Consider the following 25,623-nt stretch of genomic DNA (forward strand, 5'->3'; position numbering starts at 1 on the left):
ACCAACAGCAGGGCCCATCTGGCATCAAGCACGTGTGGGAAAGGGCAGCCAGGTCCTATATGTAACCCTGAAACAGCTCCTCTGTGCATCCAGGCATTGTGTGGAGCCCTGTGCTCACCCCTCCTCATTCCACATCTGCAGCAAGCCAGCCCCGGCCCACACCTCTGCAAACAGGCACACATAAGCCAGCAATGCCCATTCTGCCCCAAAAAATCCAAACCAACCCCACAAAACACAAAAAACCCCCAAAAATATCCCAAAAACCAAACCCACAAAACACCTTCTGGACCAAAAATCCACCTCTGGCATCAACAGGATGCTCAGGGCAGAACAGGAACTCCTCATCCCAGTCAGACCTGCAGAGATCTGCAGCAAGCCAGCAAACAGGCCCACATAAGCCAGCAATGCCCATTCTGCCCCAAAAAAATCCAAACCAACCCCACAAAACACAAAAAAAATCCCTAAAATATACCAAAAACCAAACACCTTCTGGACCAAACACCTGGATGCCAAACCACAGAAAAACAAACAAAAAATCCCAAAAATCTAGATGTCAGAACACAAAAAAAACCCCCAAAAATCCCAAAAACCAAACACCTTCTGGACCAAAGATCTGGATGCCAAAAAACAGAAAAACAAACAAACAAAAAATCCCAAAAATCTGGATGCCAGAACACAAAAAAACAACAACAAAAAAATCCCAAAAACCAAACACCTTCTGGACCAAAAACCTGGATGCCAAACCACAGAAAAACAAACAAAAATCCCAAAAATCTGGATGCCAGAACACAAAAAAACAACAACAACAACAAAAAAAAAAATCCCAAAAACCAAACACCTTCTGGACCAAAGACCTGGATGCCAAACCAAACCACAGAAAAACAAACAAACAAAAAATCCCAAAAATCTAGATGCCAGAACACAAAAAAAAAAAAAAAAAACCAAACCAAAAAAATCCCAAAACCCAAACACCTTCTGGACCAAAAACCTGGATGCCAAACCACAGAAAAACAAACAGACAAACAAAAAAATCCCAAAAATCTGGATGCCAGAACACAAAAAACCAACAACAACAACAAAAAAATTCCCAAAAACCAAACACCTTCTGGACCAAAGATCTGGAGGACACCTCTGGCATCAAGAGGATGCTCAGGGCAGCAGCAGGAGCTGCTGGCAGGGCTGCAGGGAGGCAGGGGCAGGTGTGTGGTACCTTCTGCTGCAGGGTTCTCTCCAGGGACTCCACCTTCATCTGCTCCTTGCGCAGCCCCGCGTGCAGCGCCGCGCTCTCCGCCTTGGCCTTGGTGCGCACCTGGGCGATCTCCTCGTTGGCCCTGGGGGACACAGGGGGCCAGGGGCTGCTCAGGGGGCACCACTGCTGCCTTGTGGCGCCAGGGTTGGCCTCAGAACCCCAGCTCCCTCTCCTGATAACTCCCTCCCAGGTGTGTCAGTCACCTGTCCCTTCCCTTTCCGGGCCCCTCCCAGCACTGTCTGTCAGTCCTGGAATTCTAGAAGGGTGGCAAGATGTGGGTTGGTGTTCCCATCTGCACGCACATTACCACCAAAAAATAAAGTGTGAAGCTCTGCTCCTTCAGGGCCAAGCTAAACCCCCTCACCACCCACCCCACTCAGGGTTATCCTGCTCATCAGCTGGGCCCCAGGGCTGCACAGCTCCCCTCCTGTACCACAAACACGAGCGCTCGGACAGATGGGAACTCGGTTAAGTGGCCAGAAATAGACTGTGCACCTCAGGTTCTCCATTAAAAAATAAATAAGCAGAGATCAGAGAGTGCATTCAGGGATTTGCTCTGCCTTGCTTAGAGACACTTGAGCCTGAGGTTGTAAAATGCAGCTTTTCACATCATTCAGCTCCTGCCTTCCAGCCTCTGGAGAGCAAATGAAGCTGCTTCCCTACAAGGTCTGGAAGCACCCAGCAATCTCATGCATGACCTTACTTGTCTAATTTTTCTTCTGCGTGGACCTTCAGGGCCTGATACCGCTGCTCTTCCTGCTTGACACGGGTCAGATAATCTTGAGCACATTTCTTCAGAGCTTCTTCATTCTGGAAAAGTAAGTGAATCCATCTGCAATGGGACTGGGCACAAAGACATTGCTCTGACAGGATGATAGATATTGCTCTGAGTGTAAGAAAAAAGGTTTTTAACAAACCCAATTTCTGCTTTACACTCAGCAGCATAGAAATATGGAGTGTGACAGCCCAGGAGCCCTGTGGCCAGGGACCAGAGCTGCAGGGAGAAAGGGCAAACCAAGGTAAGGACCTTCTTAAATCCTTCCAGGACGCCCTTCAGGTTTTCATATCTCCTGAACAGATCCGACAGGGACCTCTCCACTGAGTTCAGGTCTGCCAGAGCCTGGTCCTTTTCCATTGTGAGCTGCTGCAGGTTCTTCTGAGATGTCATGTTTGTCCTCTGCTCATCCTCTGGCACGGAGAACAAACAACAGGGACACAGTGACTGGGTGGGGACAGCTGTGGCAGCCAGCTCCCTGCCCTGCACACCTGGCCAGCTGGCAGCACCTTACCTATCATCTGGGCAATGGTCTTCTCATACTCAGCCACGATTTTCCTAGAAGGAAGAGAAAAAACAAACAGGTGAGAGGCCACTGATTGTGGGGACATGCACCTCCAGCTCCTGCCCCATGGAGGCCCTGCTGGCCCTGGCACCACTGCACCCACACAGGACCACAGTTACAGGGCCCAGATGTTGGGGTTGCACCACCCATCAGTGCTGCTTCAGACCAAAGCCCTCCTCTGCCACTGGGGCTGGCACAGCTCATGGGATTTTATTTCTTTTTTTATTTTATTTCAGTTTTATTTCTATTTATTTCTATTTTATTGCAGCAAAGGAACGAGCAGGACACAGCACCAGCACTAAGAGAACACTGATGTTGAGTTTGTGAAGTCCCCATGATGAAGGAGGAATTGAGAATCTGACTCCATGTTCTCAGAAGGCTGATATATTATATTATATTAATTATATTATATTATATTATATATTACACTATATTATACTGCATTATATATATTATTATATTATACTACATTATACATTATACTTTATTATGTTATATATTATATTATATTATATTATATTATATTATATTATATTATATTACATTATATTATACTACATTATATTATACTACATTATATTATACTACATTATATTATATTATGTTATACTAAAACTATACTAAAGAATCAAGAAAGGATACAGACAGAAGGCTTAACAAGAATGATAAAAACTCGTGACTGACTCCTCAGAGTCTGAAACAGCTGGATGGTGATTGGTCATTAATAAAAAACAATTCACATGAAACCAATCAAACAACCACCTGCTGGTAAACAATCTCCAGCCACATTCCAAAGCAGCCAAACACAGGAGAAGCAAATCAGATAATTATTGTTTTCATTGCTCCCTGAGGTTTCTCAACTTCCCAGGAGAAGAAATCCTGGTGAAGGGATTTTTCCAGAAAATCTGACAGTGACACAGCACTAAGAGAAGTCTCTGCCAAGCCACCCCAGCCTGGTGAGGCTGAGCTGTGCCACCCCTGATGCCCCCTCAGGGAACAGCTCTCACCTCATCTCCAGCACTTCCTGCCTGCTCTCCTCGTATTTCTTCTTCCACTCGTTGGCCTCGATCTCCTTGGTGATGATCTGGGGGGCAGCAGGCACAGGACCCTTGGGATGTGCTCTGGGGGGTGTCCCCATCCTGGGCAGAGCAGAGCCGCCCCTGCTGCCCTGGGGTGAGCCCCAGGGACAGGGACACGAGGGGCAGCCCCAGGGACAGGGACAGGGCTGTTACCTCCAAATGACAGCCCAGGGGATAGGGACAGGGCTGTTACCTCCAAAGGACAGCCCAGGGGACAGGGACAGGTCTGTTACCTCCTCTCTGATCAGCAAGGGGCATCCCCAGGGCACAGGGACAGCCCAGGGGACAGGGACAGGGCTGTTACCTCTGAGAGGCAGCTTGGGGGACAGGGACAGGGCTGTTACCTGGTCTCTGATGAGCAAAGGACAGCCCAGGGGACAGGGACACGAGGGGCAGCTCCAGGGAACACGAGGGGCAGCCCCAGGGGACAGGGACATGGTTGTTACCTCTAAAAGGCAGCCCCAGAGGACAGGAACACGAGGGGCAGCCCCAGGGGACAGGGACAGGGCTGTTACCTCCTCTCTGATGAGCAAAGGACAGCCCAGGGGACAGGGACAGGAGGGGCAGCCCCAGGGGACAGGGACAGGGATGTTACCTGGTCTCTGATGAGCAAGGGACAGCCCAGGGGACAGGGACACGAGGGACAGCCCAGGGGACAGGGACAGGGATGTTATCTCCTCTCTGATGAGCAAGGGACAGCCCAGGGGACAGGGACACGAGGGGCAGCCCCAGGGGACAGGGACATGGTTGTTACCTCTAAGAGGCAGCCCCAGGGGACAGGGACACGAGGGGCAGCCCCAGGGGACACGAGGGCAGCCCCAGGGGACAGGCCCAGAGCTTTACCTCCTCTCTGATGAGTGTGAGCACAGCTGCCTTCTCAGACTCGCTGAGGCAGATGCCAGCCAAGGGACTCTCACTGCTGCCCACGCTGGGGCACTTGTCCATGGAGCACAGCCCGGGGCTGTCCTGGGGGAATCACCCAGGGATGGGATGTTGGGGAGGGGGCTCTTTTCACCCACCCCACCCCTGCTTTATCAGCATCTGCATTTTCCCTTTCTGCACACACAGAGCCCAGAGCCCTGGCAGAGCTGCTGGGAGGTGCCAGGAGCAGGCAAAAGGAGCCATGAGCTGCCCCAGGGAGGCAACATCCCAAAAGGGAGACCCACTGAGGACCCTTTCAGAAGGAAAAGACCCAGCCCCAAGCACATCCAACTTCCCTTATCCCATGGCTGCTTTAAAAATATCCCCAGCCTGGAGGGTCTCTGCTGGCTGTGAGCCACAGGCAGGGATGGTCTGCAAGGGTCTGTCTGTCTGTCTGTCTGTCTGTCTCCAGGCCCTCCCAGCCTGGAGGGGACAGCAGTGCAGCTCAGAATGCTGCTGGCAGCTGCAGGGACATTTCCTGGGCTTTGCTGCTCACCCAAATGGCCAAGGGGGCTGTGGGGGAAGCAGAACTCAGAACAGGGGTGCAAGGGACAGCCCCACTCATCCCTGGTGCTCCAGGAGAGCTCTGGAATGGGAGATGCTCACACAGAGATCCTGGCACCCTCCTGGTGCCATTCTGGGTGCCTCTACAAGGCCTGGGGGGGTTGTACCCCCATTGTCCCCTGCCTTCCTCTCCCAAAGCCCCTCCTGTGCCCTGCCTGTGCCCCAGTGCTGCTGTGAGTGTGTTCAGAGGGGTCTGAGGATGAGGGAAGAGATGAGGATCTGACTCCATGTTTCAGAAGGCTGATTTATTATTTTATGATATATGTTATATTAAAACTATACTAAAAGAATAGAAGAAAGGATTTCATCAGAAGGCTGGCTAAGAATAGAATAAGAATGATAACAAAGGCTACTGTCTCAGACACAAGATACAGGGAGTCTGAGACAGTCGGACTGTGATTGGCCATTCATTAGAAACAACCACATGAGCCCAATCCCAGATGCACCTGTTGCATTCCACAGCAGCAGATAACCATTGCTTGCATTTTGTTCCTGAGGCCTCTCAGCTTCTCAGGAGAATAAATCCTAAGGAAAGGATTTTTCAGGGAATATCACGGCTACACTGCTGCAGCCACTGGGACAAACTGGGGGCAAGGCTCAGCCCCAGCTGCTGGCCCTGCCTGTCCCTCCTTTCCCCACCCAGAGCAGTGACAGCCCTGCAGCCTCTCCCTGAGAAGGGGCTGCCAGAAATGGAGAAGGGAGGAAGGAGGAAGGGGAGGGAGGAGGCAGCCTGCTCCTCACAGTGTGGAAACCAGAGCAAACTGGAGCACTTCTCCCCTCCCCTGTCCTCCCCCTGGTGCTTCAGCTGCTCAGCTCCAGCTCCCTGTAGCCATGGCAGAGTGGGAGCCACCCCTGGGGCAGGTTTGGGGCCAGGCACCCCAGCACTGAGGAGGTTCAGCCTCCCAAGAGCTGCTGCACACCTGAGCTCCTGCAGGTCCCTTGGGGTGACAGCAGCTGCCTGCAGGACCACAGCCTGCCCAGGCTCTCAGGGCACCAAACGAGAGCTCACTTTGCCCACGTCCTTGTGGGGCTCAGCACAGCTAAACCTGTCTCCCAGGGGTTGCTTTTGCTGATATTGCTAATCCCATTGTCATCTGCTTGTCAGCTCAAGCAGCTTTGGGGCTGGCACAGGGTGTCCCTTGGGGCTCCTCAGGCCATGGCAGGGCTGTGCCAGCACAGTGGGGCTGCCAGGGGCAGTGTGGCTGCAGAGCAGGGCTCCTGTGCTCTTCCCACCTCTGCTGTCAGAGGCCAGGGCCCTGAGGGTCCCTCCAGCACCAAGGGGCCACCAGAGCCAGCCCTGGGCACTCCCTGTGAGACCCAAACTGTGCTGGCAGCTGCCCACAGCCTGCTCTGCCCTCCCTGTCCTTCAGCCACCGCCCAGGGCAGCCCTGGCTCTGCCTGTCCCCAGCCCTGCTCCTGTCCCCTCCCTCCCTGTCCCCAGCCCTGGCTCTGCCTGTCCCCAGCCCTGGCTCTGCCTGTCCCCAGCATTGCTCCTGTCCCCAGCATTGCTCCTGTCCCCAGCCCTGGCTCTGTCTGTCCCCAGCCCTGCTCCTGTCCCCAGCCCTGGCTCTGTCTGTCCCCAGCCCTGCTCCTGTCCCCAGCATTGCTCCTGTCCCCAGCCCTGGCTCTGTCTGTCCCCAGCCCTGCTCCTGTCCCCAGCCCTGCTCCTGTCCCCAGCCCTGGCTCTGCCTGTCCCCAGCCCTGCTCCTGTCCCCTCCCTCCCTGTCCCCAGCCCTGGCTCTGCCTGTCCCCAGCCCTGGCTCTGTCTGTCCCCAGCCCTGCTCCTGTCCCCTCCCTCCCTGTCCCCAGCCCCACTCCTGTCCCTAGCACCCATCCCTCCCTCCCTGCCTGTCCCCAGCCCTGTCCTGCCTGTCCCCTCCCTCTCTCCCTCCCTCTCCCCCTCCACTCGCCCACCCAGGAGGGATCTGTCTCTGCCAGGCTCCTCCAGGCCTGCTGGGAAATCTCTGCTATTTTTATCAAGTCCCTGCGTGGGCTTGTCAGGAATTTTACCTCCCAGAGAAACTCATTTCAGAAAGGAGAAAGCGAGAGGCACTCACAGGGAAGATGCCAGGCCCTCCTTTTTCCATCTGCTTGCAGATCTCCTTTTCAAAACCTAAAGACAACGAAACACAACCTTTAATTGATTTGCAAACAGCACCCTGGGGCACACACAGATTTTCTGAGACAGAGGAGGGTCCCTCTGAGCCTCCCCATCCCCTGAGCTTCCCCTCCCAAAGACATCTTTGCCCCCAGCTCCTTGCTGGCATCATTTTGGTTGGAAAAGCTCTCTAAGAGCATTGAGTCCCCAGCATTGCCAAGGTCACCATTAAACCCCGTCCCCAGGTGCCACAAGGTGCACCCTGCCAGCCTTCCAGCACTCCTGGAGTGGGAACCAACACTCCCCTCTGGTGGCAATTCAGCTGTGCCCATGTCCCAGGGCTGGGACCACCATGTGGTGGCAATTCAGATGTGCCCATGTCCCACCCTGTGGTGGCAGTTCAACCTGTGCCCATGTCCCACCATGTGGTGGCAGTTCAGCTGTGCCCATGTCCCACCATGTGGTGGCAGTTCAGATGTGCCCATGTCCCACCGTGTGGTGGCAGTTCAGCTGTGTCCATGTCCCACCATGTGGTGGCAGTTCAGATGTGCCCATGTCCCACCATGTGGTGGCAGTTCAGATGTGCCCATGTCCCACTGTGTGGTGGCAGCTCAGCTGTGCCCATGTCCCACCCTGTGGTGGCAGTTCAGCTGTGCCCATGTCCCACCGTGTGGTGGCAGTTCAACCTGTGCCCATGTCCCACCATGTGGTGGCAGTTCAGCTGTGCCCATGTCCCCAGGGCTGGGACAGGACGTTTTGCACCTCAGCAGCTGCTCAGACCACCCCAGAGCACCAGCACCCCTCATCCCTGGTGCTCCAGGAGAGCTCTGGAATGGGAGATGCTCACACAGAGATCCTGGCACCCTCCTGGTGCCATTCTGGGTGTCTCTGCAAGGCCTGGGGGGGTTGTACCCCCATTGTCCCCTGCCTTCCTCTCCCAAAGCCCCACTCCTGTGCCTTGCCCAGGGCTGCAGCCACAGGGACAAACTGGGGGCAAGGCTCAGCCCCAGCACCAGCCCTGACACCCTCCAAAGGACCTGACACACGGCCCCTGCTGCTCTGAACAGCAGGGAGGAGACAAAAAACATCTCCCCCATCGACAAGGTGTGGGACACCACGAGCTGGGGACACCCTGACCTGGGGACACCCCAATCTGGGGACACCCCAATCTGGGGACACTGTGTCTCACAGGAGGGACACCCTGACCTGGGGACACCCCAACCTAGGGGACACTGAGGGGACACTGTCTCACAGGAGGGACACCCTGACCTGGGACACTGCCTCATAGGAGGGACACCCCAATCTGGGGACACCCTGACCTGCAGGTGCTGCTTCACATAGCATGAGGGGTAATTTCTGGGCCACAACTGCTGACACAATTCACAATTCAGGGGTAATTTCTGGGCCACACTCCCACAAGTGCAGCCACAATTCATGTGCTAACAGTGTGTTTAGAGGGCCCAGCTTGCAGAGGAACAGGTAATGTGACACTGCCCTCTTCCCAAGCTTCCCTCCATTTCTCCCAGTGCCAGCAGCTGCACCCACAGCTCCCACCCCATCCCTGCAGAGAGCACCCAGCCCCTGCACCTGCCTGGCCCCTGGGAGCAGCAGCAATAATAAATAAACCCTCCAGCCTCTCCCCTGACTGTCAGATTTTCCTCCCCTGAGGACAAAGGACCGTTCTCCATGGAGCTGGCAGCCCAGCACAGCCCTCAGCAGAAATGATTAATGGGTTCCTGCAGAGGGGAGCCTGCAACCCCCCCGTGGTGATTTCCCCTGCTTGCACCTAGGGCTTGGCTATTGATTAAATGTCATGTTGCCTGGCTTTTAATTATTTTGTAATGGCTTGGGCAGAGAGGCTAATTACGTGGGAAACTGATGGCAGAATTCCACCAGGAGCAATAATTGGGTCTGTGTGGGCATTACTGAGATCTCCATCAAGCACAGCCCTGTGCCAGGACACCAGGTCCTGGCAGCTCTGCTCTAAGCAGGGCCCCTGCAGCCCAGGAGTCAGGGCAGGATGCTCTGAGTGAGCAATTGCTCTGCTCAGCAGTGAGCACTGGTGGGGGGAACCTCATGCCTGAGCCACATCCCTCTGCAGCATCGCAGGGAGAGTGCTCTGTACACAAAATCTAAATAAACACAGCCTGGACCATCGTTTTCCATGCTGGAAACAATGCAGGGAAGCAATGGGAGGTTCCATGAGAACCTGCAGCAGCCTTCAGCCCTGTCAGTGCAAACAAACTGTGATGAGGCTGCAGCACCAGTTCCTTGCCAGAGGCTCCCACAGCACATTCCCAGAGCTGAAGGCAAGCAGGGGGCTCCTCACCTGCCTCTGCTCTGTGCTTCCCTGAGGACACAGGCACGTTGGAGCACTCAAAGTACTCCAGGTCATCTTCTGCCTCAGCCTTCTTCTCCAGCCCCGCTGGTTTCTGCGTGGAGCTGGTGGAGGCCAACTTCTCCTCATCAGTGGCACGTCCATCCCGGTGTGTAATGTCTGGGATCTCTGAGATCAACACTCCTTCCTCCTGCAGGAGCAAAACACGCAGTCAGGCAAGATCTGCAGGGATCAGGCCACCAGGTGGGCAGCTGATACTGCACAGATAGCATGGAAAGCTTAAAATCCACAGGTGAGCTGCTGCTGCCTCCCTTCCTGTAGGAGCAATGGGGGCAGGATGGTGGGGATGGATGGAGATGAGAGATCTCTGCAGCCAGGTGGGGAATTTGGGGTTTATTGCAAAGGGCCAAGGGCAGGGCCCTGCTGGGAGCTGCCAGGCACAGCTCAGAGCAGGACTGAGAGAAGAGAGGGGGAGAGAGGATGAGAGGGTCAGAGAGTAAAAGGGGTAAGAGAGTAAAAGGGTAAGAGAGCAGAAGCATAAGAGAGCAAGGTTCCCATTCCAATACCATAAATCTTCTTCTGTGTTGAATATTCTCATTCTCACTCACCAATCCAGTACAAGATACAAATCCTACAGCATTTCCATACAGCCTATAAGAATCATTACATTACCACACTGTGTTACATTTTAAACCCTACAAACTCCTCTTTGGGCCCCTTCTGCCAAGCTGGCAGGGTCTGCTCTGACCCTTGGAGCTGTCTGCAAGCAGAGGGTGTTGTTCCATCAAAAGGGGATCACCTTCAGCCAGCCACACCATTGTTTTCCAGTTGTTCAGTAACCGAGGGATCTCAAAGCTGCTTTCATTTCAATCTCACTTATAGTTTCCATATTCTCAAAATCCTTTGCCAGGCAATCACATTTATAAGGCTTTCCTGTTCCATCTTCCCCAACACCTTCCCACCAGGAACTGCCCACAGGGAAGATGCCAGCCTGAAGCTCAGCCAGCCCAGCTCTCCCCAGCCCCCTGTGCCCAGCCCAGAGCTCTGGGGTCTCACCCCCCTACCTGAGCACTGATGTCCAGGACCAGGGGCTGCTGTGCCTCGTGCTGCTTCACCTTGCATCCACTCCTGCAGGAGAGAGGAGCAGCAGCTCAGGGGGGCTCAGGGGCAGCGAGGGGGATGTGGGGTGAGTGCCAGACAGCCCAAGCAGGGGGAGGCAGTCCCAGCACCAGCCTTGCACCCACGGCGTGCCAGCACCCCACTCACCAGTCAAACACCGAGGCAGAGCGGCTTCTGGGAGGGACAGAAGGAACAGGCAAACCAAAGACACAACTACACACAAGTTGGGTTTGTCTGTGAGGTGTTTATTCCTGAGGAAGGTAAGGAGCCGAGCAAGGACCCCAAGAGGCCGATGGGGAGAGAGATAACACCAAGATAACAGCTCTGGATTGCACAAGGAGCTGGCACAGAAGGATCTCCCTCGCCCTGCGTGCCCAGCACCGTGGCACCCCAGACTTCGGTGCAGGTCGACTTTCTGCAGGAAGAACCATGTCCAGGCTGTCTCATGGCCTCTCCCTGCAGCTGGAAGCTTGCCTGGGACTGCTCCACAGCATCCCCATCTCGCAGGTGAGTCAGGCAGGGTGCTGTGCCCCAAACGCACGCTCCGTGCGGCACGAACGCTGCCCCAAGGAGAGGGGCCCCTCAGGTGGGATCTTTAGCCCAAGGAGGTCTGGCAGGTGGTCTCCTTGCCCTTCAGGGAGGAGGCTGTCCCTGGAACTCCATCCCACGTCCCTGAAGGCACCCATCCAGAGCCACCTGTGCAGGGCTGCATCCCCACAGCCCCAGGGGGAACGTGGGTGGGACAGCAGGAGCTCTTCTCCCACATCTCACCCCTCACACTCCACACTCAGGGACCTCCCAGCCTCATGGCCACGTCTGACCCCCCAGGAGACGCTTGCTGAGCTGGAACAGCTCCTGTGACAGCCCCTGCAGGGGAGGCACCCCAGCCTCCAGGCACAGGCTCCAGCAGCACTGCAGGGAGCTGCTCCCAAGTCCATGGGGCTGCTCCCAAGTCCATGGGGCTGCTCCCAGGCTCATGGGGCTGCTCCCTGGCTCATGGGGCTGCTCCCAGGTTCATGGAGCTGCTTCCAGGCTCATGGAGCTGCTCCCTGGCTCATGGGGCTGCTCCCAGGCTCATGGGGCTGCTCCCTGGCTCATGGGGCTGCTCCCAGGCTCATGGGGCTGCTCCCAAGTCCATGGGGCTGCTCCCAAGTCCATGGGGCTGCTCCCTGGTTCATGGAGCTGCCCCCAGCCTCTGGCAGTGTCCAGCCCCCCCAGCCCAGCACAGCAGAGCACAAGGAGCAACGTGGGGCACACAGAGCTGGCTCTGCACGCTGCCATGCACACCTGGCTCACACTGAACAATCACTCTGCACTGCTTTTCTCCCTCATGCCCTGCCACGAGCAAGACAAACTTGCCAAACTCCTCTTTTCTGCACCCTCTCCTGTGCCAGGGTTATCCCATCGCCTGGCAGCTGGTTTGAGCTCCCCCCCAGCACCAAGATAACAGCTCTGGATTGCACAAAAAGCTGCTGCCCCTCCATGAGCTGAAGGTTTTGAGCATTTGCCCACCATCAGAAGATGCTGTAAGGCAGCATGCTGCAAGGACAAGCACGGGTGTGTGCCTCCAGTGCAGCTCAGCTAAGCTCAGCTCAGCTCAACTCAGCCCAGCTCAGCTCAGCTCAGCTCTCCTCTTCTCCCTCACACCAGGCCAGGCCACCCTGGGGACCCCACCACACAAACCAGACAGCAGAGAGCACAAGTCAAAGGGCAGAAGGAGCCAGCATGCCATGGAGACCAGTGGGGCAGCACACACCCAGAGAGAGGACAAAAACAGCAAAGGAAAAGAAAAGGAATACAGGAGAGAGTACTTACAACAGAAAACAGAGAAATTTCACTTGCTCAGTAGTCCTGATGCACCAAAGCACGGACAGGGAGAGAGACAGACAGATGGAGAGAAGAAGAGTGTGTGAAAAGACCTGAAGAAGAGTGTGTGAAAAGACCTGGATGTTAACTCTGCTCTGAGAAGCACAGGGAGCTGCCTAGCTCAGTCTTTGGGAAGGCACACACACACATGGGACACTCTGATCCTGCCTGTGCTGCCCACGGCAGCGGGGTGAGATCCACGCACAAACCTCAGTGCCAGGGCAATGAGATCCAGGCACAAACCTCAGTGCCAGGGCAGTGAGATCCACACACAAACCTCAGTGCCAGGGCAGTGAGATCCATACACAAACCTCAGTGCCAGGGCAGTGAGATCCAGGCACAAACCTCAGTGCCAGGGCAATGAGATCCAGGCACAAACCTCAGTGCCAGGGCAGTGAGATCCACACACAAACCTCAGTGCCAGGGCAGTGAGATCCAGGCACAAACCTCAGTGCCAGGGCAGAGAGATCCATACACAAACCTCAGTGCCAGGGCAATGAGATCCACGCACAAACCTCAGTGCCAGGGCAGTGAGATCCCAACACAAACCTCAGTGCCAGGGCAGAGAGATCCAGGCACAAACCCCACTGCCAGGGCAATGAGATCCCAACACAAACCTCAGTGCCAGGGCAATGAGATCCACACACAAACCTCAGTGCCAGGGCAGTGAGATCCAGGCACAAACCTCAGTGCCAGGGCAGAGAGATCCAGGCACAAACCCCACTGCCAGGGCAATGAGATCCCAACACAAACCTCAGTGCCAGGGCAATGAGATCCACACACAAACCTCAGTGCCAGGGCAGTGAGATCCACACACAAACCCCATTTCCAATGCCCTGCTGTGGGGTGAGATCCCAACACAAACCTCAGTGCCAGGGCAATGAGATCCACACACAAACCCCACTTCCAATGCCCTGCTGTGGGGTGAGATGCCAACACAAACCCCACTGCCAGGGCAGTGCCCTGCTGCCTGTGCAGCTCCAAGGTGACACAGAGAGAGCAGAGAATTCCCTGCTGCTTCCCCTCCCCACAGGCTCTGCTCACCCACAGCCACACACTGGAACACCAGCTCTTTTTTATCTACTCTCTGTAAAGTATTTCCTGGACAAAACCATCCAGCACAGCCTGATTTTTGCCTGTGAGGTTTTCTCTCTCACTGTTAAAACCCTCCATCTAATTTTCACACTGGAGAATCCGACAGCAGAGTGAGAGACTGCCTGTCCAACCTGTTGTCTTTCTCTGACATAAAACAGAAACTTGGTGGCAGCTCACAGAATGTCTCAGCTACGTCCGACCAACCACACCTGCATCCACCAGGGTGTGTTTGGTCCAGCACAAGTCCAGCAAACACATCAGCTCCAGCCTCCCCTGCGGGTTCCTCTGACACCACATCTACACCCTGAGCCACCAGCTGCACCCCCAAGGGGTTTCCAAAGTGGTGACCCTGCAAGCAGGTCCCAGTCCAGCCTTCCCTTGGGACTCAGGACGCTGGCACTGCTCCAGAACTCCCGTCCCTCTGCTCCCACAGCGCCCTGACAGGCACAGGGGACAACACTGAGCCACCAGCAGAACGTGAGGGGCATGGCAGGATCTGGGGATGGCTCAGGAGGCACCAGGGCAGGAGCACCACCAGGGCAGGAGCATCACCAGGGCAGGAGCACCACCATCATCACCACCACCATCACCACCTCCATCACCATTACCTCCTCCATTATCATCACCACCATCATCAGCATCACCTCCTCCATTATCATCACCGTCATCACCACCTCCATCACCATCATCACCATCACATCCTCCATTATCATCACCATCACCACCTCCATCACCATCATCACCATCACATCCTCCATTATCATCACCATCACCACCTCCATCACCATCATCACCACCTCCATCATCATCACCTCCTCCATTATCATCACCATCATCACCACCACCATCATCACCACCATCATCACCACCACCATCACCACCTCCATCACCATTACCTCCTCCATTATCATCACCATCATCACCACCTCCATCACCACCACCACCATCACATCCTCCGTTATCATCACCATCACCACCTCCATCACCATCACCACCACCTCCATCACCTCCTTCATTATCATCACCATCACCACCTCCATCATCACCACCACCATCACCTCCTCCATCACCACCACCACCACCACCATCACATCCTCCATTATCATCACCATCATCACCACCATCATCACCATCACCTCCTCCATTATCATCACCATCATCACCACCATCATCACCACCTCCATCACCTCCTCCATCATCACCACCATGACCATCACATCCTCCATTATCATCACCACCACCATCACCACCTCCATCACCACCACCAGTGCAGCTCTGCCTGCCCCATGGGGAGCACAGGGGGGCTGCAGCCCCAGCTCTGGCATTGGCACTCACGTTATCAGGCGTGACTTGGGCTTCTTGGGGGAGTCTCTGCCTTTCAGGGCCTCGTCCTGCAGCTCCAGAGTCTGAGATTCCAGGATTTCATTGAGGCTGTTGTCTGCAGTGGAGCAGGAGTCAGGGTCACTGTTGGCAAGAGTCTTGGTGGGCTTGAATGGATCCATGGAGTCAAAGTTACTGGGGTCAAACTGGTAAGAGCCCTTGGGGAGAACTGGTGAATTTTGCAGTACAGAGCTGCCACTGAGAGAGCTGAGGCCGGGAGCCAGCTGGGAGGAGCCCCAGGGTGGCTCTGTGGGACCCCTCTCCGCATCCTCAGCTGCTCTCTTGGGGGACTCTCTGTGTCTCCTGGGTGTCAGCTTGCTGGCTGGGATCCTGCTGCCCCTCCTGGGTGAAGCTGGCTTGGCCTCCACGCTCTCCTTAGCCTCTGTAGAATCAGCCCCAGGCTTCAGGAGCTGCCCTGGGGCCTCCAGAGCTGGGTCTGCCCCCAGCTCCCCGGGCTGGGGGAGGCGTTGTGGGGCTGCTGGGGCAGAGCTCTGCAGCTGGCAGGGGCTCACACTCCTCTCGTGCTGCTCAAGCTGGGTCTCCTCTGTGGCTTCATCTGTTTTCCTCCCCGGTGTTTTCCCTTTCCCGAGCTGCTCCTGGCCCAGGGCATCATCAGCCCTCAGCTCCAGCAGCCCCGTGCCAGTGTCCCCTGCTGGCATGGTGGCAGTGCCCACATGGGGCACAGGCTCCCCAGCAGAGTGGCCAGGGTCAGCCTGGCAGCCCAGGGGCTGCATCAGGGGTGAGCTGTCAGGGGCAGTTTTAGCATCCAAGCTGGCTGTAGGGGCTCCAATCTCTGGCTGAGCCTCATCTTTGGGGAGCTTCCCAGGCGAGCTGTCCCAGTGGGCTTCCCCTACCAGCAGGTCACCATGGCCACCTGGCTCTGGAAAGAGAAAAGGAGATGGTTAAAGCCTGACCTGTGTGACAGGGGCTGTTCACAGGGGTTCTTGGATTGGGGAAGAGATGAGGATGTGACTCCGTGTTTAAGAAGGATTGATTTATTATTTTATTATATATATTATATTAAAACTATACTAAAAGAATAGAAGAAAGGATTTCATCAGAAGGCTGGCTAAGAATAGAATAGGAAAGAATGATAATAAAGGTTTGTGGCTCAGACTCTCTGTCCGAGCCAGCTGGGCTGTGATTGGCCATTCATTAGAAACAACCACATGAGCCCAATCCCAGATGCACCTGTTGCATTCCACAGCAGCAGATAACCATTGGTTACATTTTGTTCTTGAAGCCTCTCAGCTTCTCAGGAGGGAAAAATCCTAAGGAAAGGATTTTCCATAAAAGATGTCTGTGACAACCTGCAGTGCACTCCCCTCCAGAGGGCTTTCTGTTCCCTCCTCACAGCTGCTCTAGGGTTGGATTTTATGGGGGATTCACTGACCCACAGCTCAGCTTCCCTCCTGCCACACCACAAGGGAGTCACTGCTCGCTTGGGCAGAGTTAAAAATCAGTGAGAAGAGTTCAGGGAGGCACAGCACGAGACAGCAGCACAAAATGTGAGCCAGCAGGGCCCGGGGAGGAGGGGAATGGGAAGGTGCACTCAGTGAAGGAGCAGAGTCTGGCTGCAGGAGGGATCTGGGGCTGCAGGGCTGGATGCTCCTGCCTGCAGCAGGCAGGGGAAGCTGCCCCACACCAGCTCCTCTCCACCTGCTGTAGTCACACCAGGCAGGCTCTCCACACTGCTGTCAGCATCCTCTAATGACAAATCCTGATCCATGACTTAATCTCCAATCCTTTCCCCTCAATCCTTTTACTGTTTAATCTTTTCTTTGACATCAAGGGATGGGAAAGATCCTTTATCTACTGGGGCACCCTGAAAGCTGCACCCACCGAGCACCCAGAGCCAGGCTTGTGGTGCAGCTGTGCCAAGGCACAAGAGGAAAACATCTGGTGCTTCTCCTGCACCTCAACCAGGCACAATTGCACAGATTCCTGGGAGAAAAATCCTCCAGACAGGATGCTGGGATGCCCAGCACCCATCAGGGAGCGCTTGGTACCTGCAGCCCTCACAGGCACCTTTTGGGGAGACACAACCAGGCCCTCCAAGGGCAAAACAGGACCAATGCTCTTCCTGAACCAAACTGGTTTAATGTGGTGGTGTTTGCAGGGGTCCCAGGACAAGGGAAGAGATGAGAATCTGACTCCATGTTTCAGAAGGCTGATTTATTATATATGACATATATAATTATATGTCATATACATATATATATATACACATATATATACATATATATAATATATTATATTACATATATATTTATATTATATGACATTTTAATATATGTCATATATATATGATTTATAATATATGACATATATTATTTAAATAATATAAATATTATATTATTTAAGACTATATTATTTTATTATATATATTATATACTAAAACTATACTAAAAGAATAGAAGAAAGGACTTCATCAGAAGGGTAGACAAGGAAAGGAAAGAATGATAATAAAATCTTGTGACTGCCCAGAGTCTGACACAGCTGGACTGTGATTGGCCATTAATTAAAAACAACCACATGAGGCCAATCCCAGATGCACCTGTTGCATTCCACAGCAGCAGATAACCATTGTTTATATTTCATTTCTCAGGCCTCTCAGCTTCTCAGGAGAAAAGATCCCAGCAAAAGGATTTTTCATAAAATATGTTCGTGACAGTTTGAAAACCTGGCTGGGAAGAGCAGCCTGGGTGATGAAGAGCTTGCACCAGGGGAATCTGTCTGTCCCTGCCCTGGAACAGAGGTGAGAGTCACCTCCAGCATCCCCCCTGTTTGGCAGGGGGGCAGCAACCACCTGCTCCCACAGACCCGCACCCCTGAGCACCCAGGAGAGCTTTTGCCTGTTGGGAAGGATGAGAGTTTGACAGGAAAGTCTCACAGATTTGTGTGCTTGGCAGAAAGATTTTTGAATGTAGAGTCTGATGAAGGAATAGAGATGGAAGCAAGTTTTGATATGGAAGAAAAGAATTGCTGAGCCAGTCTGACTGGATAACCAAGGAGCAAAGGGTGTGTGAGTTAGAAGGGTTTTTATAGCTTAGAGCAAAAGATAAACCCACCTCAAACAAGAAGATGTTTTTACCAAGTGGAAAGAGAGCACAGGCAAACAAGGCAGCAAATGTGGCAAGGAGAAAAAAGGTGTCAGAATTTTCCACTGCAAGAAAACTGAAAAACAACTTCTGGCTTAAACTGTAATGTACTGACTGTGAGTGACTGGAGAACAGTAACATGAATATGGAAATTACAGCAGTTATGATAGGCTGTAGATAATAGTTAAGGTATAGATTGGTTCTACTGTATGAAGATGCTGAGCAAATTAAAGTAAATAATGCATTGTAACCAAAATAAAAGTATAAAATGCATTGTAACCAAAACCAAAGGGTCTCCAGGCCTGCCTGCAGCTGGAGCTGACAGCTGTGGGCACAGCTCTGTCACCCACCACCCTGGACTGCTGTAACCTCTTAGATGGAATAAACTGCATTTTGAATACAATAAACTGCATTTTGAATACAATAAACTGCATTTTGAATAGAATAAATTGCATTTTGGATACAATCAACTGCATTTTGTACACAAAAAACTGCATTTTGGATACAAAAAACTGCATTTTGGATACAAAAAACTGCATTTTGGAGAGCCACCTGGAGTCCCACATCCCTCATTTCGGCTCTTACATTTTCCTATCACCAGGCATTTGCAACCAGCTCATGTGTGCTGGTAACAGAGCCAGGCTGGCAGAGGAACAGGGAATCAGGCAAATATCTGATCCCAGGACTGATCCAGAACATGGAGCCAACAATCCTGACTCAGTTGATGGCTCGTGGTTGGCGTAATTGATCCCCAGGATGCTAAAAGCCATGAAAATGAATCATGAGGGTCTGTGTGCTCCCTGAGACTGCAAAAATGCTTCCTCAGACTGCAAAAAAAATTTAAAAAAAAGCTCCCTCCAAGTAGACATTGCCTTGATGCCCCAGAAAATGCATCAGTAAACACAAATGCAGTGGATGAGTACTTGGAGTGCAGCCAGGGAACAGTCTGAGGCAGCGCCTGGCAGGCCTTCCCATCATTAGAAACCAGGAAAACCTCCTTAACAGACCCCAAAGAAAACTTTATTACACTTGCTGTGCTGCTCAGCTGTTTGAAGCCTTCCTGAGACAGCCCTGAATAGAAGAACACACTTCAAAGTCAGGGCAAAAGGACTATTTAAGTGCATTTTGCCTTCCCAGCAGAAGGTTTGGCAGCTGCTGTTCTCACAGACGTGAGCCCATCCTGGTTTCTAACCCAAGCAATGAGTAATTACTCCTTGAATACCAAGCAGCCAGCACACAAACTGCCTCTCCACGCCGTGGTGACTCCAGGGTGGGGAGGAAAGGAGCGTGCGGCCATAGCTCAGAACGGTTTTCCCACAAAAAGCAGAAGAAGCACCCAGCCAGCTTCTCCAGTTCTGTGCTTCCCTCATTTTCTGCACCCAGGAGGGCTCATCCCCTCCCACAGCCAGCCTGAGAGCTGAGGAACTGGGCCATACTGGGAGGCAGGAGGTGCAGGCTCAGCTGCTGGTTTTGGAAATCTTTTGCAGCAGAAATGCCCCTCCTCAAGCTCAGGAGGGGCTGGGTTTCCCTTAGTTCCTCTCCCCCTCTACATTTCTTCTGCCTCCAACAGCAGCAGGAACAATTACACAGGATGCAGAAAGCACAAGCCCCGTCCTTGGGGGCTCCCACAGCTGCCCAGCCCTGGCAAAAAACCTCAGTGCAGCCCTGGCTCTCCCCAGGGAGCCCTCCCCGAGCCCAGCACGGTGCCTGCAGCTCTCCCTGCTCCTCCTGAGCTCTCCCTGCTCCTCCTGAGCTCTCCCTGCTCCTCCTGCAGCTCTCCCTGCTCCTCCTGAGCTCTCCCCCATCCCCATTCTCATCCCCAGCCCCATTCCCAGCCCTGCAGCTCTCCCTGCTCCTCCTGCAGCTCTCCCTGCTCCTCCTGAGCTCCCCCTGCTCCTCCTGCAGCTCTCCCTGCTCCTCCTGAGCTCTCCCTGCTCCTCCTGCAGCTCTCCCTGCTCCTCCTGCAGCTCTCCCCCATCCCCATTCTCATCCCCATCCCCAGCCCTGCAGCTCTCCCTGCTCCTCCTGAGCTCTCCCCCATCCCCATTCCCATCACCAGCCCCATTCCCAGCCCTGCAGCTCTCTCTGCTCCTCCTGAGCTCTCCCCCATTCCCATCCCCAGCCCTGCAGCTCTCCCTGCTCCTCCTGCAGCTCTCCCTGCTCCTCCTGCTCCCATTCCCATCCCCATTCCCAGACCTACAGCTCTCCCTGCTCCTCCTGAATGCTCTCTCCCATTCCCATCCCCATTCCCAGCCCCATCCCCATCCCCAGCCCTGCAGCTCTCCCTGCTCCTCCTGAGCTCTCCCCCATCCCCATTCCCATCCCCATTCCCATTCCCAGCCCTGCAGCTCTCTCTGCTCCTCCTGAGCTCTCCCCCAGCCCCAGCCCCAGGCAGTCACGTTGTGAGCAGCCCTGCCGGCTCCGCACGTACTCCCTTGGCTCGTGGCTCCTGCCAGGGAAACCAGCTTGTCCCCAACTCCTGCAGCTGTCCCCCAGCCCTGTCACTGCTCAAATCCTCCTTCTGGGCCAAATCTGGGCTGAGCAGCCCAGGAGAAGGAGGGCTGGCAGGCATGGACCACACACAGCTCTGCCCCTTCCTGAGCGTCCCAAAGAGGTGACCCTGAGGTGGCCCATCCTGTGGGATTCACATTTTTTTGGAAAAAAATCCCTTTGCTCAGGATTTTTCTCCTGGGAAACTGAAGAGCCTCAGAAAAAAACCAAGACAAAACAAAACAAAAAAAACCCCAAAAGCAATAATTATCTGATTTGCTTCTCCTGTGTTTTACTCCTTTAGAATGTGTTTGGAGATTGTTTACCAACAAGTATTGTTTCATTAAATTTCTAGTCTGAGTGTTTTGGCCAATCAGGGCCAAGCTGTGTTAGGGCTCTGGAAAGAATCACGAGTTTTCATGATTATCTTTTTAACCTTCTGTCTGTATCCTTTCTGTATTCTTTAGTATAGTTTAGTATAATATTCTATAATATCATATCATAATAAATTAGCCTTCTAAAAACATAGAGTCAAATTCATTATTTTTTGCTATGATATCTTCTGAAAAATCCCTTCGCCAGGATTTTTCTGCTGAGAAGCTGAGAAGCCTCAGAGGAAAAGAAAAACAATAATTATCTGCTGCTGTGGAATGCAACAGGTGCATCTTTGGTTGTTCTCATGTGGTTGTTTCTAATTAATGGCCAATCACAGCCCAGCTGGCTCAGACTCTCCTGTCAGTCACAAGATTTTGTGATTATTCCTTTCTATTCCTTTCAAGCCTTCTGATTAAATCCTTTCTTCAATTCTTTTAGTATAGTTTCAATATATCATTTTCTTTTAATATAATACATATCATAAAATAATAAATCAGCCTTCTGAAACATGAAATCAAGATTCTCATCTCTTCCCTCATCCTGGGACCCCTGTGAACAGCACCACCACAATAATCATTCCTTCCTTTGTCTAAGGGAAACCCAAATACAATCCTGCCCCACTTCTGGCACTGCACCCTGTCAGTTCTGGACAGTTCAGAGCCTGGCACACACAGACCCCAGGCTCTGCCCCAAACACAGCACAGGACAAGCTGGATCTCACCCACAGCCCTGTCCTGGCTGTGCTCAGGCTGCAAACCTGCTCCACACCCAGCTGAGTACCTGCAGGGGATGCTACAAAGTGAAAACAGAGATTTTTTTTTTTTTTTTTTTTTTTTTTTACTTTCTAAAGAAAAGCAGGCAGGGCAGTCTGGCACCGCAGTAACAGACGCGTTGTGCCTCTGCATTATAATTGCTTTGCTTGTCTTCCTCGGGCTGAAATTAAACACAAACACCGACTTAAACAGCTTTCCAACACGCCATCCCTCAAACCAGCCAGGAGAACTCGGCAGCAAAGGCTCAGAGCCCTTTCCATCCCACAGGCAGCAACCCCTGTGCCAGAACAGCCCCTCTGCTCTCTTTGGGCTCAGCTGTGAGTCACACACTTCCCATCCCAGCACAGGATATCTGCCCCACACGCCCAGCTCAGCCCCACCACTGCTTTCTGTCGGTGTTCAACAGCCGTTGATCTATTTTTAAATCCATTCTGTTAAGAATTAGCATCAGAGGGAGGATGCTGCTAACGCACCGGAAAACACGTGCCCTGCATCAGGGCAGCTCCCAGCTCTGATGGCTCCAGATCTGCTGCTTCTGCTCATTTCCTTGTGCAAAACATCTACTGGCAGATGACTGCAGATAACTCCAGTACCTACTTTTCCTTGTGCAAAATATCTACTGAGAGATGACTGCAGATAACTCCAGTACCTACTTTTCCTTGTGCAAAACATCTACTGGCAGATGACTGCAGATAACTCCAGTACCTACTTTTCCTTGTGCAAAATATCTACTGAGAGATGACTGCAGATAACTCCAATACCTACTTTTCCTTGTGCAAAATATTTACTGGCAGATGACTGCAGATAACTCCAATACCTACTTTTCCTTGTGCAAAATATTTACTGGCAGATGACTGCAGATAACTCCAATACCTACTTTTCCTTGTGCAAAATATCTGCTGGCAGATGACTGCAGATAACTCCAATACCTACTTTTCCTTGTGCAAAATATCTGCTGGCAGATGACTGCAGATTAACTCCAGCAAGAATGGGGTAAAATTAATCCCACCAGCCGAGACCACAAGAAGAAACTGAGTGGGCACAAACCCTCACTGCAGCTCCCTCCAGGGCTGAATTTTTGTCCCCAAGGACAGGGTTTAACACAGCCAGGTCACCTCCTGGCTGTGCATGGAGCAGCCAGCCCTGGAGTCACAGCTTGTGTCATTCCTCACTCTATTTATTCCCAAGGCAGGGTGAGACTGCAAATACACAGCAAATACAGACAGTGCCTGTCCCTCAAGGCCAGGGGTGCAGTGCCTGCCCCCAGGTGCAGCCCTGGCACTGCCCCAAAGAGCCCAGCAGGGAGCAGCTCCTGGTGCTGCCACGCAGCCATTTCAGGGATTGCATCCCTGCCACTGCTGCAACCGAGCTGCAGCCAGACCCAAGGGCTGCTGTGCAGCAGCAGAATGCAAAGATGAGGCCTTGGCACAGGGATTGCACTGGGGGTGTGACAGCCCAGGGTGCCTCTGCACACTGCAAAGCCACCCACAGCCAGAGAATCCCTTCTCTCCACCATTCCAGAGAACCTGAACAGGCACAGCCAGAGACAGGGGCAGGGAAGGGCACCACAGTTTGGCTCTGCTGGCCCCAACATGCCACTCTCTGCCAGCCAGCACAGAAAAAAACAGCTTTTGCTGGAGATCATGCCCCCGTCTGCAGAACACTGGGAGCTTTGTGTGCAGGAGCAGATACTCCCTCACTGCTGAGCAGGAGCTGCTCATCCCAGGACAAGGGGCACAGGCACTCAGGGGGACAGTGACACCCTGAAATGATCTTCCTACCTGCCAGGAAAGCCTTTATCTCTCCCCCCCTTTCCCAGGCATTATCCCCAAAGTAAAGATGCCTCTATCATCCCTTCTTAAAAGGATTATTCCAAGAGCTGTGATTACTGGAAGCACGAACAGAGCACTCCCTACACCACAGCAGACAAACTGGAGTTTTGCACAGGGATGGATGAGCACCCAAAGCAGAACAACACCACAGGAGAATGAAGAGCCACAGCATCCTGTGCCTGGGCTCCTGCACAGAAGGACCCATGCTCTGGACCAAGCCCATGTGCTCTGAAATCAGCCCCACACAAAGTTCCCAGCTGCTGCTGCTGCTGCCAGCATTGAAGGAAAGCACAACGTTGCACATCACACACCAGGGTCTGCAGCACTGAGAGGGCAGGGAATGCTCAGCATGGCCTGTCCAGGACTGCCTGAGCCACCACAAATTCCCCTGTGCCTTGGAGAGGCTCCTGCAGGGCACCCCAGGGCTCACAAGGAGCCTGGCACTGCCCAGCCACCCTGCCCTGCTGAGAGCACATGCGAGGGGAGCTCTCCTCCCTGCCCTGCCCTGCCCTGATAACCTCCTGTGGGCTGCTGCAGCTTCAAAGCCTCCTCCCAGCAGCACAAAAACAGAGGAAAACACCAAGATCAGCCCAGCACAAAGCCCTGAAGAGGAGGGAATGGAGACAGTGGGGCCTCACAAGGCCATGGGCTAATGGGGAGCCACACTCAGGGGAGCAGAAGAGGTGTGGGACATAGGGATAAACCTGCAAAACAGCTCAGGACCCACCAGCAAGGGAAACCCCACGCAGTTAGAGCAGATCCCCTGCAATTTCTCAAAAAATGGGGTTTAGCAGCATTGAGCTCTTGCATCTTTAACAGTGAGGACAGCTGGCACCCAACTGCAAGGAAAAATGGCCTGTGCCATGAAATCCCTTCCACTGACCAGCCTGGGGGACACAGACCTGGCATTTTGTCACTGCTGTGCCGGAGCCAGGGGTGAGGGACACACGAGCAAGGTCCCACCAGCCAGCAGCAGCCAGGGCAGCCCCCAGGCTGCAGAGGAAGTGTCAGAGGAACATTATTTCACCGATAAAATAATTCAACAGCACCCCGGGACTCCTCCCAGTCAGCCCAGCACAGCTCTTTGTGGGGCGCCCAGCCCAGCCCTGGCATTTGAACTGTCCAGGCCATCAACCACCAAAAGTGTGCCAGGCATTACTCAAAGTCAGGGAATTTTACTCCTTGACCCCACCCTGCCTTTCTGCCACCACAGCAGAGCACCAAGAGCAGGAGGTAGCACTCTTTAGAGCTGATTCTTTACCTTGGCTCCCGGCCTCAGGCTCTGGCGATCCCGGGGGCTCACAGAACTCCTTGACTGGCGAGCAGGCCGGCGTTTCTGCTTCGGGGGTCTCAAAATTATCAGTGGAGTCCGAGCTGCCGAAGGGGGAGGGAGGGAAAAGAGTGAGGAATTACTGCTTTCAAGGCTACCTCTGAAATCCTCCAGGGCGCCCACACGTCCAGCCAGGCCCCAGGCTGGCCGCGGGCATCCCCTCGCTCCCGTCCAGCGGGACATGCTGGCAAAGGGAACAGGGAGAGCAGGTGAAACATCAGCGGCAGCAGCGCCCTGCGCACCCCAGCCCTGCCGGGGGCTTCCAGCCAGTTCTGAGCACACAGCACGGGCCTCCAAGGACACGCAGCGAGCCCGGCTGCTCCGGCATCCTCCGGGGAGCGGCTCCGGGGCCCCCAACCCCCGGCATCCTCCGGGGAGCGGCTCCGGGCCCCCAACCCCCGGCATCCTCCGGGGAGCGGCTCCGGGCCCCCAACCCCCGGCATCCTCCGGGGAGCGGCTCCGGGCCCCCAAACCCCCGGCATGCTCCGGGGCCCCCAACCTCCGGCATCCTCCGGGGAGCGGCTCCCGGCCCCCCAACCTCCGGCATCCTCCGGGGAGCGGCTCCGGGCCCCCCAACCCCCGGCATCCTCCGGGGAGCGGCTCCGGGCCCCCCAACCCCCGGCATCCTCCGGGGAGCGGCTCCCGGCCCCCCAACCCCCGGCATCCTCCGGGG

At 54.0% G+C, this 25,623-nt stretch overlaps 1 protein-coding gene across 10 annotated transcripts in view; it reads right to left on the reverse strand.

Annotated features, from left to right (window-relative positions):
- TACC1 (transforming acidic coiled-coil containing protein 1) overlaps positions 1-25,623 on the reverse strand; it is a 36,313-nt gene that overhangs the window by 3,438 nt on the left and 7,252 nt on the right. For 2 of the 10 annotated variants that reach the window (XR_011683817.1, XM_071454785.1), the window contains exons 2-13: positions 24,882-24,994; positions 15,005-15,929; positions 12,524-12,559; positions 10,654-10,717; positions 9,581-9,779; positions 7,211-7,266; positions 4,512-4,634; positions 3,597-3,673; positions 2,539-2,582; positions 2,277-2,437; positions 1,953-2,059; positions 1,211-1,331 (exon numbers count right to left, since the gene is read on the reverse strand). Coding sequence is in view for 9 of the 10 variants with exons in the window: in XM_071454785.1 (XP_071310886.1) it covers positions 1,211-1,331; positions 1,953-2,059; positions 2,277-2,437; positions 2,539-2,582; positions 3,597-3,673; positions 4,512-4,634; positions 7,211-7,266; positions 9,581-9,779; positions 10,654-10,717; positions 12,524-12,559; positions 15,005-15,929; positions 24,882-24,994 (2,026 nt within the window). In the remaining variant the exon portion in view is untranslated. Of the gene's footprint in view, positions 1-11; positions 973-1,102; positions 1,332-1,952; positions 2,060-2,276; positions 2,438-2,538; positions 2,583-3,596; positions 3,674-4,511; positions 4,635-7,210; positions 7,267-9,580; positions 9,780-10,653; positions 10,718-12,523; positions 12,560-15,004; positions 15,930-24,881; positions 24,995-25,623 lie in introns of those variants that run through there. The other 8 variants (XM_071454779.1, XM_071454783.1, XM_071454781.1 and 5 more) reach the window with 8 other exon arrangements.

This window comes from Agelaius tricolor, unplaced genomic scaffold, assembly GCF_023055355.1.
Source record: "Agelaius tricolor isolate 1412-34295 unplaced genomic scaffold, bAgeTri1.0.p SCAF_41, whole genome shotgun sequence".
Classification (NCBI taxonomy): Eukaryota; Metazoa; Chordata; class Aves; order Passeriformes; family Icteridae; genus Agelaius; species Agelaius tricolor.